Genomic DNA, 16,793 nt, shown 5'->3' with positions numbered 1-16,793 from the left:
AAAATTTGCACCTGCTGGAAGATGTGAAGCTTTGGTTTCCAGCATAGATATGGGTCCACCTGAGTATAGCCCATCTCAGTGGGAGCCTTTTTCTCAAAATAAAAAAAAAAGCTTTTAACAGGTGGTCTTAAGTTTTAGACCAAAATTGCATTTGTGAGAATATTGATAATACTGCCTTTCACATTTGACATAATTTGCATGTTTGTGCCTTGCTTTGCATGCTTCATCTTGTGTGCTTTGTGTGAGGTGACACAAGAGAAGATAGGGAGGATATTTGTGCCTATAGTTAGGATCCCATATGTGGATGAGTAATCTACATGTATAGTAACAAGTATCTTTGGCTGGAGTGTTCATAAGGCTTTGTCCACATCAACTAAAACTTATTTCAGAAATGATATAAAAGTGCCTTGACATGCCTTTGTGTAACATAACCTCAGTAGCCATCTAGTGTTGCTGTTAAGCCCATGTTCCATTCTTGTTGATCAGTTCATGTGTAAACACAGACTGAATAAGATGCAGTTTTGTGTGGACAAATCAATAGAGTTGACAGTTTTATTTTGAACTTTGAATTTCATTTCTTGACAGAAACTATAATGCATGTGAAAATCAAGCAACCTCAAAGGAAAGTGCACATAAAAAATCTTTGCATGCTCATGATTTCGCAGAGTTTTGGTGAGTTTTGATGAGAAATAAACAATAGTGAAAAGGCGGTCAACTTTTTCCAGACCCCAGGGCCTCACCCCTGCTGACCTTCCTGCTGTTCAGCCCCGCCGTGCAGAATTAGTGTTTGGAAGGTATGCTTTTATCCTGAGTGAGCTTTAAAGCATATAATGGGCATAGACCTTAGTATAGCAAAATTTTATGTGCTCGGAAATTTTATCACTTTTGGGTTCATCACTTAAATATACAATATCCAAGGCATTTGACAAAATTATGATCCATAACCTGGATTTGGGTTCTTAGTGTTTTAGTCACTCTCATGGTAGAGATGAAGCTTGGTGAATTTCACTTTTGATGATAAAAATCAGAAATTGAAAACTCAGAAAATTGGTTATAGACCATAGTTTTTCATCAGTTTTGGAAAAGGTTTACATTTTTGAAAAAAAAAGGTCAGACGCACATTGTATGCCTTTGAATCCCTGTGTGACTGATCTCCAATCTCAGCTTTTCACATTTGATCCTTTACCTCAGTCATGCTTTCTGGCCAAATAGATAAGTGTCTTCAGTTGCAACCAGTCAATATTGGTCTTTCCTTAACAGGTCTTGGACTTTATTTATTCAATATTTACTTGAATGTGTTCATTTTTTCATCTCAACAGGTGTTGTCAATTCCTGTAAACTTGCTAACCAGCACATGTACCCACCGAATTGTTCTTCTCTGTGTTTACTCTTAATAACTATCATTACAGTGCTGAGCCTCACCCCCTTCATTTGGCCATGTTCACATGGGAATCAAATTAGTCCAGAAAAAAGTACTACTTACATGCACCAGCTACCAGTTAGACTATTTTCAGTCATGCTTCACCACATGAGAACTCTACCTTAGACTTGTGCCTCTCAGATAGGCATTTTCCATATAAGGTCATATATTTCTTTTTTCCAGAAACGTAAACTTTAACTAACATGAGAGATTTCAGTGTTCTCATTTGACTGGTGAAGGTGTTTGATGTACATTGAAATGTCTTAAGGGAGTAAAAGTTTGCTTGCGGAAAAAAAAGAGCTTCTAACAGTTTACCAAACGCATAAACTTATTTTGGCACAGGACTATTCCATTAGGTACTTTGGTATGTCTGTTATTTTACCAATAAAATTCTCAAATGGGTGATTCATCTTTGATAAGAATGATATTATTAAATATATAAATGAAGGTAAACATGACACATTTAGGGAGATTCCATGTTATTTTGTAAAACATTTTGTCTGCTTGCTTTGCTTTATGACAATTTTTACATTCTCTGCTTTTAGCATCCCAGAGTTCCCACTCCCAGGTGAAATCCCCATGGACCTTCCAGAGGTGCAACCAAGAATTGCAATCTCCTCTCCGACCAGACGACGCAAATCTCATCTGGAGTCCTATTCCTTCGGACCTCAAGCACGCTCTCGGCCTACAGTCAGACGTTCACGTTTTGGGGGACCAAGGGAGGAGCCACAAGTTTTCTTGAGAGCAGAACCGCAGGCGAGGAGTGGCGTTTCCAGTTACGTCACTGAAATTCATGCCTGTGCCAGGTATCTGGTCCCAGGGAAAAAGTCTGGGATGACCATTTTGGAGGTCGGACTCTACACGGGGTTCCAGGCGGTCACTGAAGACTTAAACGAGGTAATACACTGTACCCCTAGATCTACATGGATAGTGGTTGATGCAGGGTTATCTTTAAGTCATACAATGAGTGTAAAACCTTTATATAGCAATACTTTAATTTACTTAACAGATTTGAACACCTTTCTCTTAATCACCATTTTTTTGCCATGGTATCCAAAGCCATTGGCAAGATTGTGACCTGTGAACCAATTTTTCAGTTCTGGTGAAAATTTTTTAGTTGCAATAAAAATGTAAACTCAAAAACAGGTTATCATATATTGTTATTTTCTCAACAGTTTTGCACGGATAATACTTTTGGAAAATTGTTCAAGTTTTCCATTTTTTTTTTTTACTTTTTTGCTACATGAAGGTCTGATGGACATTGTGTGGGTGGAAAAAGTTTTTCAAAAATATTTTTTATACTTTCTTTTCATGGAATTTCTGCATAGTACATGTATTATTAAACATTCTTACGAAATTAATTGATTGACATTTTATCATGGCATAACATGGTATGACATGATAGGACTTACTGGTGTATGTGAGCTCTCAGTGCATATTCATAAACATTTTTAATTTATTGTCTTAAAGGTGCCATTTTCAACAAGTTTTTACATTCCAGCTTGTCAAAAAGGAAAACACTAAAGTCCAAAGATATGAGATTGCTGACAGGGCAGTCATATTTTACCTGAAGGAGGTATGTTCTTTGAATATAACAAGTTTATGACATGATAAGAGGAGTAATTAATCTAGATGTGAAGGAGCAATTTTGTATTTCTGGTACATTTACTATGAAAATTAATTTGGGGATTCAAAGACGTTGCAATGGCCAATCATGCATGCAGTTATTTATTTATTTGTTTGTTTGTTTGTTTAAGCACACAATACTCTGCTCATGATATTAACCTGATGCTAAGTAAATTGTAAATATCATTTAATGTAATTTCAAATCTTTAAATTACTTATCATCAAATCTTTCTCAAGGTTGACCATGCAGAGGATTACTGCATCAAATTTGATGCTATACAAATACACAGGGTTGGAAGAACACAACCAGTAGCTGTGAAAATCTACGATTATTATGAAACATGTAAGTCTGCCGTTTTTGACTGAGAATTTGAATTGCAGCATCTTGATAGCCAGGACTTAATTGATTGTTAATAAAAATTGATCAATTATTTTTTAATCATATAGTTGAGATATACATCAAGTTATCCATAACCTTTTGAAATCTTATGCCACATTTGCTCAATTCACTTAAAAGATTTCACTCGTTTTTTCCCAGCTGAGACGTGTACAGAATTTTACCACCCAAAGAAGGGGAGTCCACTGCTTAAAGTGCAGTGTGAAGGGGGACAGTGTATTTGTGCAGAGGGTATGTACCAGTATATCCTTACCTCAATCTAGTGGGGCCATGGGGGGTGGAAGGCAGGTGACACATTGTCCCCAGCTGTCTGTACTTAAATTAGGAGCAAGGGGTCAATTAAGGGAAAAGGTGTTGACATTATGAGTAATATGTATAAAGGTCTAAAGTTCAATTTGATAATTTAAAAAAATTTTGAAAAAAAATTACAAAGTTTTGTTGAAAAATGTCAACTAATTAAAGAATATAGCTTTATAATCGTACTTTTTATCTGCAGATATCTAGCAGTAATTGTTGTTTCACATATAACTGTTCTATTTCATTGAAAGAATAAAATTATGCTATTTGAAAAATTTATGCTTTCAGTAATAAATCCTTTACATCAGAAGCATGTTTTTGGATTTAGTTTCAGACTTATGCAAAAAGAAAAATAATGCTTGACAATATTGAACAATTCTTTTATCTATATTTCAAAACAAAAATATTTAACACTCCATTGTTCCCCAGGCAACTGTGGCAAGTGTTATACCCACACTCCCAGAGACAGCTTCCAGTACACCATCTCATTTAACAAAATGCGCCGCAAACTATGTGGAAGAGGGTCTGAGAAGCCAATGGATTTCGGTGAGTTGGAAGGCAGAGTAAAGTGTGTTGGACAAGGCTAACTATAATACTTCCAGTAAAGAGAAAGCTAGGGGCTATTCTTCATCATATATTGTGCTATTTTTGCTATTAAAAAGACAATTTTTATTTAATTGGACTACCGCCGATTAATTTGGCTCAAAGTGGACTTAAACTTTGGTCTCAAATTTTAGTCAGACCAATTTACAAACTTAAGTTATTTTTTGAAACATTAGCCTAAGCTTTGGATCACATTTCATGCACCTGGTAGCTACAGTGACATTAGACCTGGTGATTTTTTTGTCATATACATCTAAGTTGTAAATTGCTATTTGCAGCTTTGAAAGCAAAGGTGATATCCATAGATGAAATGAACAGTCTCGTAAATATCACAGTTGTTGTGAAGAAAGTTATAAAGCAAGGTGAGTGGACCAAACTTCAAGTTTTTGAATATTATAACACATTCAGTTTAAGTAATATGAAAATAAAAGACTGGTATTATAAATGTATTTTATATTTATCTCTTTTAATGGAATCTTATATAACTTGAGAAAGAGGAGATAATTTAAAATTTAAAATAAAATCTTTTTCTGTAATCCAGGCATTGAGCAAGTGTCCAAAGACATGAATTTGACATTTTTCAAGAGGAAGGCATGCAATTGTCCCCATTTTGAAATTCATAAAAGCTACTTAATCATGGGAAGAGATGGAAGAAGATACACAGATAAATTTGGACAGACAAAGTAGGTGTAACAGTAGGAGTCTTTAAATTTGAACAATTCACTGGTATATATTATCTCGAAACATTGATAATTCAAATATGAATGGGTAAATATAGAGAAATACAGTGCAGTGGATTATAGAGGATTCAGGTAAATATATATATATATATACATATATATATACATATATATATATATATATATATATATATATATATATATATATATATCTTCTGCAACTCAGGATGATTTTATGTGAATGGAAGTCAAAATAAGAACGATGAGTGAAAGATGTCTAAAAACTCAGGGGCGGATTAAGGGTGTCTTCGTGGTCTTCTGGAAGACAGATTTTCAAGTTTACACTGATGGGTGTCTATAATTTTTTTCTGTTGGAAGACTGTCAAAAATGGAGGATGGATTAATAAAGATAATTTGGAAGCCAGTCAGAAAATATCTCTAGATCTGCCCCCGAAACTAGATGTCTAAACAAGCAGAAAATATGCATAAGATTATTGTGTATTTGCAGGTACAAATATTACATAGATGACAGGTCTTTTGTGGTGGAATGGCTAGATAGAGGAAGAACATCTAAAGAAAGGAGGCTAAGCCAGTATTTGAGAAGGATTTCCAGAACAACATGCAGGAAATGACTTAAATATTGACAGACTTTTTCACTCATTCTTTATGGATGATGCAATTTGTACACCAAAAGACATAATAGTGAATTGTGTTCGTATTCTTTGTAGACATTTGTTTTCAGATAAGATTTTTGAATATTTTAATTGATATTGTGTGATTTGCTTTTGCAGGTTCCACTAGAAGTTGTTTAATTGATTTTTTCATATACAAGACATGAGAAAATAAGTAAGATGTTGTCAGTCAAGATTTTGCTATGTAACAATTTTAATATACTTACTTGCAGTGGAATATAAAAGAAAGAGTGAAGTGGGGAGTTTGTTAGGCCTTCTTTGAATTTTCAACAACTGTTTTTTACTGAAGGCAGTTTGAAAATTTATTTGCAGTTGGCCTCAAGACTATTTCACATTGAGCATTTTATCTTGACATTCCATCTGTAGCAGTATATCAAGAGAGGTAGACATGTAAGAGAATCTCATAAACAGAACCCCTGCAATCCAAATGATGAATTAAAACATGGTTGGTACAGTAATGATTCAGTCTTTTCAATGGGGAAAATTATCAGTCTTACAGATAACTTATTTTGGAATCTTCAAAAATGTATTCTTTTAAATGACATTTTTTGTTGCTTTTACTGTATAAAACGGAACTATTAGGTATCCTGCTTTTCAGTATTGTTGCTACCATTGAATAGGAATAATCAAATTTTAAGAACTTATGACTTAAAAAAATACAGTATCTGTGAAATTCACAGTAGAAAAGATTGAGTCATTATGTACATACAAAGTTTTGAGTGGAAGTAACTGTGTGAAAGTGAGTTAAGCTCCCTTAAGGGTACTGACAGGGTTTATGATGTCAAAATACCCAAAATGAAATTATTCGGTAATGCATTTACCTTTTTGCTGCTTAAAAACAAAAACAAAAAGAAAACAAATCCCCTCAGAAATATAAAATATTGGCATTTATAATTATCATTGCTAGGCATAAGCCCCTCAGAGTATTTATTGTCATTTTAACAACTTTGCAGTGAGATAGTAATCAGTATGGGATGTAACTTTATCCCAAACAAGATTGTATCACAAAAATTGGCATAAGTGACAGCAATGGGCGTCAATCCTGTGCTGTCATTTTGGTTTAAATGTTTTTTGTCATGGAATTAGGAGCGCCAAATTTCAATGCATCGTTGAACAAAGACATCGCTTTGCCTTGTTATCGAAAGAAAACTGAACTAAGGTCTAAAAAAAACCCACTTATAGCAGGGTTTTGAAATACTCAGTGGTGTCATTTAATTGGGGTTGGAGTGTGTTCATAGGTGCTCAGGTTAAGGAGGAATTTAGTCAGTGAACACTGAAGATGCCTCTCTTATCAAAAGCATGTCCATAGAGACAGTAATTAAGGAGTTTTTGTCTAACCCTGTCTAACTCCAATGGTAAATGGTAAAACCTCTCAAAATATAGGACTACAGAGGGAATGCTAAGATAGAATACTTGACATAAAGGACTTTATATCATTCTCCTTGTTAGTTAAAGGAAAGGGATGGACATACATTTCAATTTGCTAATATAAAACTTAAGTCCATAGAATAGTGTACAAATTTAGCTTTGTTTTTTATTAACTCTTAATCTCTATGTTAATTATCATAACATTGTCTGCACAATAATTCCCAGTTACTTCAGTTTGAAACTTTCAAATTAAGAATCTGTAAAATATGAGTTTGCTTATCAAATTGGTGTCAAATCATTTTCAAAATGAAAAGGGTTGGTTTGTTACATGGAAAACCCATTGAAGAAAGAACCTTAAAGAGGTGTCAAACCATTATTTTTGAAACCATGGTAAAATTTGGGCTCTGAATAATATTGTTCACATTTTTTTAAAGAAAAATCCATGGAAAAAGATATTGTGTCTTATTTCTCTCTCAATATGTACATTAATTAAAAATGTGTAAAATAATCACTTCCTTGCATTTAGTATTTATATTTAAGAATGACCAGTAAAAGGACTCTTTTTATATTTTATGTCATTTATTTTTATTTATTATGAAAGAGTTATAGATGATTGTGTGGCATTTTCCCTTCTGATGGTATCAGAATTTAATTTTATGCTTATAATGTACAAACCAATCATTACTTTTTTTTTTTTGTTAAATTGAGTGTTGCATTTTGCAATAAAAGATACTCTTCAAATAGCCAATATAATGTGTTGTTACAATGATAGCATTTTATTTTACGATTGAAAAAAAAAAACTTTACCAATGATATAAGCTGTTACATTGTACAACTATTGTAAATCTCACCCTACTACAGAAGTCATCACAAATGAATGAGATTGAAAAATAAGAATCCATTCTACATTAATAAAGTTCATGTAATCTTTGCTTCTTTATTTAAAAGATTTTCTAGCCATTTTAAGTTAAAATAAAGCTGAAAAAAGAACTACCAATCTACCATTCTACTGAAAGCACACAACTGATGGAACTATACAACATTAAGTATTTCAGCAACCAATATTTCATATCTTTAAGTGAAAAAAAAAAAAAAGACTTTTATCAGACCTAGTGCTATTCTAACAAAGTCACCCTGCAGAAGGAATGGGCAATATTATTACAATGGCAAAACAACACTTCTTTCATCTTAATTATCACAGTAACTAACATGGAATGGTAGCGAGGGCAGCTTTAAAAGTCCACCTCAAAAATTTTGTAAGAATCTATTTGAAAAGTACAACTGCAAGTTCCTTATAAATCCTACATTGCTTAATTTCCATACAATTCATTCTACCTTTTTCCTACTTCTAATATATTTTTTCTACTTTTTTCCTACTTCTAACATATTTTGTCAGTTTTGATTCCTTTACCTTTGTAGACAATATTATCTGCCCTGATATTAAAAAAATTGTAAAAATACATTTTTATTAAACATCTGTGAGAGGCTATATCTACCCTTGTAATCTTCATCTTCTTCTGAATCAGTAAAGATATAAGAAGATTTTCCCTGATAAAAACACAACAGACAGCAAATAATTGTTCATTTGTGCCCAAAGCACAACACAACAATCGTCTTAAAAATAATTAAAATGCATAAAATAATTTATAAAAGGAATGTTAAGAACAGCATGGCTGCTAATATGATGGACAGATTTCAGATATTAAAACTCTTCCTCAGATTAAAAAAAATTTTTTTGACCTGTATAATCTATTTAAAAATTCAATCACCACAAAAAACAGTTATTGGGTATTCTTACACACACAACATTCAGTTGTGCAGCAGACAGCCTAGGAGCTTCATCATCAATTGAAATAAAATATTCGTCAAAATGAAACAATTTTAATAAATTGCAATAATGTGTGTTTGTGCATGCGTGCATGTTCAAGCACATATTTAGTTGTGTGTTCTTGCTTTTCAACTATCTGGGGAAGAACTTTTTAACAACAAAGTACTATATTAATTCTTATCATTAAAAGTGAATCAGTAACTCGGAGGTATTAAGAGTCGGGCTTAAAAACTCTCCCAAACTCTGGTAACTTTAAACAATGAAAATAAAATTATAACAAACACTACAAAATAGAATTGATAAATATATAAGCATATTCTTATGTAAGTTTTCAGGTAAGGCAGGCAAAACATTTAATTGTGGCTATCACATTTTTTTTTGGGGGGGGGGGGGGGGGGCGTACCCAATAATTATTAGGCTAACATTTAACATACTGGTATAATTACTAGAAGTTTTAAGAGTTTATTAAAAACTCCCCTCTTCAGCCCTGCAAACACACTTACATGAAACACTGGTAGGATATTATGGTTCTGAAACTCAAGGCCCACAAAACTGATATAGAGCTACCAGTATAAGACTGATTCTATCATCATTTTGATATGAATCAAATGTAAGTCTCCAGACGAACTGGCTTGACACCATTGTCTGAGCTCACACTAGAGGTCATGGTATCGCAACTGACAGTGCTGACACTGTGCACCATTTTATTTGGATCTAAATCTTTTCCACCATTAGCGAGCTGCATACATCCTTTTCTTCGTCCATCTCTTTTTATTGATATGTAAGTCAATAATATGAAGATGAATCCAAGGATACGAAGTCCGCACGCCATTCCAAACATGGTATAAGGCAAATTCTCAATGCTGTACTCCCAGCATGCACCTTGTTTGCCATTCTCACAAGATGGCTGCCAAAGTATACACTGGGTATCGAATAGATAGCCAAAATAGATTGGTGCTGGGATGAAGGCCACAGCACGCAAGAGGAAGTATTGCATTCCCAGGGCAAAGGACCTCTCGCTGCTACTGCTCACGCTCCTGAAATTATCAATTTCATGTACCAGTATTTAATATGGATGAGCATTAATAACAACTTTTCCTGTAAAAAATAATAATAAAATAATAAATAAATTAAAATAAATTGAATAAAATGATGTCTCCATTCATATATTCTATCAATATAAAAAGCCACCCAACAATAGCAAACTAAAGAACATTTAAAATAGGTGTTTCTTTAAACAATCCTCACGAACATTTGCCAATTCAATTATAAAACTCTTCTCAATTTCTTGAATATGAATGGACAGGTACAAATAAATTCATACTTATTTGAGGCATATTTATACTTACTTGAGAGTTATAATAAGTGCTGGATTCTGAGCGCAGCAGATGAGGAAAACTACCAGAAACAACAGCAGGACAAATGGGATGAAAGTATTGCATTCTCTGCTGCACTTGCCTTCAACTACTGACCAACCATCAGACGGAGGACTAGACAACCCAAGACAGGCACAACTGGAATAATTCTGCAAAGAAAGGAAGGAAGATGTTAAATTACTCTAAAAGGCATGTACCTTTTTTTTACCTGACTAAAAAAGAAGCGAACTTTCCAGATGGTCCACATATACTGCTATTGTATAATTGAGATAGTGCACGTATAAAAAAAAATTTAAATTGTAACAAAGTTTCAAAAAATATGTGCCAAATTTTAAGTCGTGCACATTAGCAACTAATCCAACCTAGATGTTCAGAGAGGTGAATGCCATTCAAGTATGTACCACCTTAATTTGCTTTGTTTGGAAGTAGTAAAGTGCAACCAGTCATTTTCAGCAGAGAACTTAAAACACACGTGAAATTTCCTTTAGAGGCAGATAAATTCAAAATTTAAAGAAATAAACATTCCTGTTAAAATTCATTCAATGATATTAAACCCTGGTTAGTTCAAACAACTGAAAAATTCGACCCATGTCTCATACCTTGACACTTTCCTTCATTCCATCTACGTGTGTCACATCGACAACATGACATCCTGCGTGACAGGCACTGAGGTACGCCATTCCAGCATGGCTGTCACAGACTGGAGCATAGTGTTGGACACTACAGTGACAGTTGACATTACACTCTGATGATAAGTTGACTGTTGACAACACATCGTCCAACCTAGCAGCATATCAAATTTGAAATCTTCTTTTTATTTTGCACTGATTTTTAAAACTTTGTCAGAACAAATGAACAGTGGATTTGTTATGGTTACTACAGATGCTGAGTTGCTATTTATAAGTCAACACATATCAGAGCCATTTGACAAGTACTAAGAATAAGGAAGATGACATCAACAAAATAATTGGTTTACAAAATTCTTTGACCAAGCTGGCTGGGTAAACGTTATTAATACTTATTATTATTATTATTATCATTATTAAATCATGAAGCCCACCTGTAAGGAGTGGTGACACCTGCCAGTTTGCCACTCTCACAGCCCAGGAAGAATATTGGCAGTGTCACCAGGAAGGCCAGGAAGGCTATACACACCAGAAGTCGGCCTATACCTTCCAGGGTGAGCTTGAACTTTTTGACTACCACACCTCCTGTGATGATACCCACCACCGCACTGGGTATAACGACAGCACCTGAAGAAACAAACAAATTCATTAATTTTAATTAAAATTAACAAAAATGCTTATATAAAAGTTCCATTATCTTTCCTTCTTGCAAATTGAGTAACCAGACAAATAAATGAATTTTATTCAGTCAAGATAAATTTTACAAAGTCAAAACATTTTTGGAATTCAAAAGTGAACATTTCAGGCAACAACACCGACTTGGTTTTTTTGATGTCACACTGTTATTCAAGAAATATATGACAATTTTTGCACCAAAAGTTTGGATATAAACACTAATTTGGATATATTGTGCTATGAAAACCATGGTAAATACATAATAATAATAATTAAATAACGAAACTTGTTCTTGGTGACAGAAGTACCTGTGACAATATTTGCTCTTGATGCTGGAATGTCGTACATCGTTTGCAGATACTTAGCAATGAAGACTATGAATCCCTGGATGACAGACTGCTCCATCACTATGGCAAGACTCACACAAAGCCAGGTTGTATTTGTAAACAGCTTCTTCAGTTCCCTGGGGATGTCTGATTGAGAAATGGCATAAAATTAATTATACGGTTTATTTTTATTCATATTTATTTTTCATTTTATGAATTGTTAACAAGACATTTAACCTAGCTAGACAAAGAGCTGCTGGAAACAAACTAAGATCAAGTTAGTATCATGCAAAGTGTTGTGATGACCTGATATGTCCGACAGGCCAGATATGTCCTATGACCAGAGAAGGCCAGATATGTCTGACAAAAAAGAGCCAGATGTGTCCGACAGGCCAGATATGTCGGACACAACTGGCTCTTCTTTGTGGGATATATCTGGCCTGTCGGACACATCTGGCTCTTTTTTGTCGGACATATCTGCCCTGTTGGACACATCTGGCTCTTTTTTGTAGGACATATCTGGCCTGTTCTCTGGTCATAGGACATGTCTGGCCTGTCGGACAGATTGAGTTGTCACAAGTGTTCTATACGGGATTGGTATCATTCATGCAAGTTTGAACTTACATACTCTCATAGTATATTTTAATAGAAAATTAAAATTCCATTATAAGGTAAGTGAAGCTTTCAGTCTTTTTGCTAGGTGTCACTGTTGTCACAGGCATATTATATCACCATTACACATGATATTGCTGTCACAACAATAAAACAAGTCAATCTTGATCAAATTTTCAGAATAATTACCATACACATATGGTTACAAAACCTACCTTTGACACTCTGTCCAAACCCCATCATGGCGGGCTCCTCTTCCACCTCGATATTCTCCTCTTTTATGTCCAATTTCTTGGGAAACATCAAGAGGGGAACACTCACTAACAACCCCATAAAGCTACATAGTAGAAATCCCAGCCACCATGCTCCTATCCAGTCCTTACTGTCTTCCGTCAGGGTCGGTGGGGGGTTGGCAGGGTCCACATACAGTGTGATGAAGGCGGCACCTATTAGATATCCAAGGGCTGGACCAAAGGCTGCCATGGCATACATGATGCCTGGAAGAAATATCATTTGAAACATCTTTTCATTTTGTGGCAAAATTTTTAAAACCCACTGACCCTTTGGGCCATCAGGGTTTAATGGTCAAACGTAGAAAATAGACCATGCAGGAACTGAAAAACATAACTGGTGTGTTGAGACAATTCAGTTTCAATGGCATTTGCTGAGGGACCAGTGTTAATATTACAGACTGCCTTTTTTATATTGAAAAACAAAAACATCTGTTAGAGTCAAGGGAGGAGTTGGTTGTCATATAATTTTTCTTTTTTACATAAGGCACAAAAAAGTAAGAAAATCTGTCATTTAGAAAATGCAACTTTTAACTTCATAATTCACCTATAAATTGAGGACGCTTTTCAAATTATTCTATAAAACATGCACCAACACACACACACACACAAATGCATGTACACACACACACACACACACACACACACACACACACACACAAGCACTACATACACAAGAATTAAATGCAATAATCTAGTACATTTACCTGCAAAAATGGGGTAGAGATTGCGCCTGACATTGTCGTACATGTAGGTTGGCCCTAGCGTGTACACAGGCGAGGCACCAACACCAATCAACATCTGAGCGATAAGAAATATTGCAAAAGCCCATTTCTCTGATTGCACACTAGAACGACAGGCACTTGACATATCTGTTGTGGCAGGGTCATCATTGCAAAGGTTCTCTGTATTGTCTAACGAGGCATTCTGGTTCAAGGTCACTTGATATTGCCCACCAATGAAATGAGGCAATGCAAACAGGAATGATCCTAAGGCTAGCAACACCATGCCTTTCCCTATCCATGCTGCTCGGTTGTGCTTCGACCGCCCTCCAAAATAACTGACTATCACAGTGAAAAAAACACAGGTGAATTCATAGCTGCTGAATATCACTCCGAGTTCTGTGCTTTGTAGACTGTAGCGCTTTTCTATAGTGGTTAGAATGCTGCTCGTGTACCCTGAGACTAGAATGGACTGTGCGAGAGCAGCAGCACTAATGCATAGTAGAAAAGCCACTGGATGTGAGAATTTCTGCAGACATGCAGGGTGCCAATAACCACACCCACATTTGGACTCTTTTTCTGCTTCAACTTGAGTTTCCTGTGCTGCTGTCTCCATTTTGAATTTTCTCTACATACACTTAAAGTGTTAATACACTTTTGGAATGAAAATCTTATATTTTCATTATATCAGTAAAAATAAAAAGTTTCACTAGTCAAATACATATTTCTGATTGTCTTACACATTCATCCCTATTGACTCTGCTCAAAACCACAATTTTGGCTAAGCTTTATAGTAATGCAATTTCTCATTGCATTCAGACCATATGAAAAAACAATCAAAATGAAGACTGAAAATCCTGAAATCAGTCATAATCCTGAAAAGCTTTCACCAATGTAGTTATTTCTATATAACTGTACCAAGTTAAATATCTAAAATGACTAAACTCAGCTTCGATACGATGGTTAATTTATATGATTTATGTATGCTGAAATTATGATGTTAATATTTATAATTCATAAAATTAAATGGTATAACGTAAAAGTATTATGTATATAATTAATTAAAATTAGGACTTTTATATCACAGTTCTGAATATCTCATTTCAGATTCTGAACCTGCCAACCTGATAAAGGTAAATTCTGAACCTGCCAACCTGTAAAATAATCTATATTAATAAGCATCATAACTAATGGAATGTATGAGATAATTAACAGATGCAAAATTATACACTTTACATCTTTGAAAAAAAAAAAACTGACACCTTGTCTTTCAAAGAGGTAGAGTTAATTCTTTACAAAAAGATGAAACCTTATTTTCCAATGCCATATCCTTAAATAAAGAATTCTTGTGCGCAGCTTTCCTTGTGAGTCCACTTTCAAGTTTAAAAAATTATGAAATGTTAGCGTCAGGACCTGAATATTGATATGACAAACATCATATATTGTGCTCATAATTTCATATGCAATTATTCATAACATTATATTAGCATATCACAACACTGTGTCACACAGTGACAACAAACAGTGGACCACTTTCTGTTTCACATAACACCATTTATCTTATATTTCATCTTATCTGGCCTAATCTGTTCCCTGCTTTTGGAGCAGTGTAATTGATTATGTGACAAATGAAGTCACACTTGGTTACACTCAGTTTAAATTAACTGCAAGGGGTAAATATTGCATACACACAATATGTATGATATATTATTGCATCATAGTAACACGGCAACTGCTGTTACAAACAAGCCCATTTCGATACCAAATTCTTCAGAGGAACTAAATCCACAATTCCATTAGAAAAGAACCTTCTTGGATGCCAACTTGGATGAAGATGCATCCGCAGGATTATCCATTGAGACTTCAGGTATGAAGGTCTATAATCCCTGTGTGTGACAGCTTCTTGCTGCTCAGATAATCAAATTATCTTTCTAGGTCCTTTATCATTTCATCATTGTCAGCTTACATTCCACCTGTCAGTTCAAGTACAGTTCAAACCAACCTGCAATAGAGCAGTTAAAATATATAAATATATTTAAATTATATATACTGGTACATGGGCTTGATCAGTGTAATAGTGTCACAAACAGGAAGAGCCAGTGTTACCAACTTGATGCATCTACACACACAGTGCAATCTGGGTTATCTGGGTTTTCAGGTGTTATGTTAAATTTGGCTATTTCACAGTGTTATATTTTTCCAGTCAAGTGCGACAACCAAATTTCAACAATCTAATTGTAGCCACTGCGTTTTCTTCCACTTTACATATAAATTGAAGAAATTTTGATATTGCATGTAATTGCTTACTTTCTAACTCTTTTTTCTTATGACAGGAATAGTTATGAAAGAGAAAATGTGTTAGACGGGAGGGTGAAAATTCTAAAAATAAATTTAACTACTAGTACTGTACACCATTTGTCATGGAATCAATGCCAGTTCATTACTTATTGGTCGCTAGATCATACAGACTAACAATACTTGGATATGTAGCATTAAGTTGCTAATCTCTGCAAGAGAGATATTAATGAAAATTGATCCCAACTCAATATAAGCTGCTTTTAATGAGATAACTTAGCACATGATGAAGTTTCAGACCTTCAAAGGTTATCACCACAAAAAAAAGATGGGCAAATTATTCCTGCAAGTCGGATCCTGCTTAATTTTCTGCTTTCTGAGAGAATACCATGTACCCTAATAATATCATTATTATTATATCATTTATTATATTATTATTAAATTATTATGATTATTTAGAACTCTCATATCTAGTACGATATGTGTCATATTGTGCACAGACAAAAACTTTAGGTGTTTTTTCAATAGCACATTAAGAATATTGGAAAGTAAAATCAGTCTGCAATTTCACATTCTCCTCGATTTCATTTTTGCACTACGATTACCCTTTGGCTATGTTCGAATTACAAATTAATTTGTGCTTCCGAGTTTGCTGCATATATAACGTTCAATACTAAGTAAGAAAATCTATCCACATTTGAAACGTGGGCCTTTAGCTCTAAGTTGTTACCTATATTTCATCCTTGGTAATCTGTGGTTTATCTTCCTCGTTATTGCACATTTCATCGGCCACATTTGTGGAAATGGCTATTACTGCTAGTGACATGCGAAGGTAAACACTTCTTCTCGCACCTGTGGCTAGAAATTCACAGGTCTTTTAGGGCTGATAAAAAGGCATTTGTAGTTTCCAAATAAATTCCTTAAATGGGTGCAAAACTCACACAAAACATTAAAAATATA

At 34.4% G+C, this 16,793-nt stretch overlaps 2 protein-coding genes across 6 annotated transcripts in view; one reads left to right on the top strand and one right to left on the bottom strand.

Moving 5' to 3' along the window:
- The window catches only part of LOC106180771 (complement C3), a 34,022-nt gene extending 26,366 nt beyond the window's left edge, over positions 1 to 7,656 (top strand). For 4 of the 5 annotated variants that reach the window (XM_087007764.1, XM_087007763.1, XM_087007762.1 and 1 more), the window contains exons 33-41: positions 726 to 794; positions 1,966 to 2,317; positions 2,922 to 2,996; positions 3,284 to 3,389; positions 3,585 to 3,674; positions 4,170 to 4,286; positions 4,622 to 4,705; positions 4,885 to 5,026; positions 5,532 to 7,656. In XM_087007764.1, coding sequence (XP_086863890.1) covers positions 726 to 794; positions 1,966 to 2,317; positions 2,922 to 2,996; positions 3,284 to 3,389; positions 3,585 to 3,674; positions 4,170 to 4,286; positions 4,622 to 4,705; positions 4,885 to 5,026; positions 5,532 to 5,655 — 1,159 coding nt within the window. In that variant the 3' untranslated portion in view covers positions 5,656 to 7,656. The remainder of the gene's footprint in view (positions 1 to 725; positions 795 to 1,965; positions 2,318 to 2,921; positions 2,997 to 3,283; positions 3,390 to 3,584; positions 3,675 to 4,169; positions 4,287 to 4,621; positions 4,706 to 4,884; positions 5,027 to 5,531) is intronic. The other variant, XM_087007766.1, reaches the window with a different exon arrangement.
- A 1,644-nt stretch (positions 7,657 to 9,300) lies between these two features.
- Positions 9,301 to 16,710, bottom strand: LOC106180770 (solute carrier organic anion transporter family member 5A1). The gene is made up of 8 exons (XM_013564879.2): positions 16,564 to 16,710; positions 13,524 to 15,540; positions 12,742 to 13,023; positions 11,897 to 12,061; positions 11,348 to 11,540; positions 10,887 to 11,070; positions 10,261 to 10,436; positions 9,301 to 9,948 (listed from the first exon to the last, which is right to left on the bottom strand). The coding sequence occupies exons 2-8, from the start codon at positions 14,152 to 14,154 to the stop codon at positions 9,516 to 9,518; spliced, it is 2,064 nt and encodes a 687-aa protein (XP_013420333.2). The 5' UTR covers positions 14,155 to 15,540; positions 16,564 to 16,710; the 3' UTR covers positions 9,301 to 9,515.
- Between the last annotated feature and the right edge of the window lie 83 nt (positions 16,711 to 16,793).

This window comes from Lingula anatina, chromosome 3, assembly GCF_051362555.1.
Source record: "Lingula anatina isolate TDL-2025a chromosome 3, LinAna3.0, whole genome shotgun sequence".
NCBI classification, from domain to species: Eukaryota; Metazoa; Brachiopoda; class Lingulata; order Lingulida; family Lingulidae; genus Lingula; species Lingula anatina.
The sequence above is the reverse complement of the archived record's forward strand: the minus strand, read 5'-3'. Positions and strand labels throughout refer to the sequence as shown.

Bases quoted from the DNA above. Each gene is read 5' to 3' on its own strand.
- LOC106180770 (XM_013564879.2), bottom strand. From the start codon at position 14,154: ATGGAGACAGCAGCACAGGAAACTCAAGTTGAAGCAGAAAAAGAGTCC. The intron at 10,437-10,886 runs GTATGAGACATG...CTTTCTTTGCAG, and splicing joins GAATGAAGGAAAGTGTCAAG to AATTATTCCAGTTGTGCCTG. The intron at 9,949-10,260 runs GTAAGTATAAAT...TGATAATTTCAG, and splicing joins GCACTTATTATAACTCTCAA to GAGCGTGAGCAGTAGCAGCG.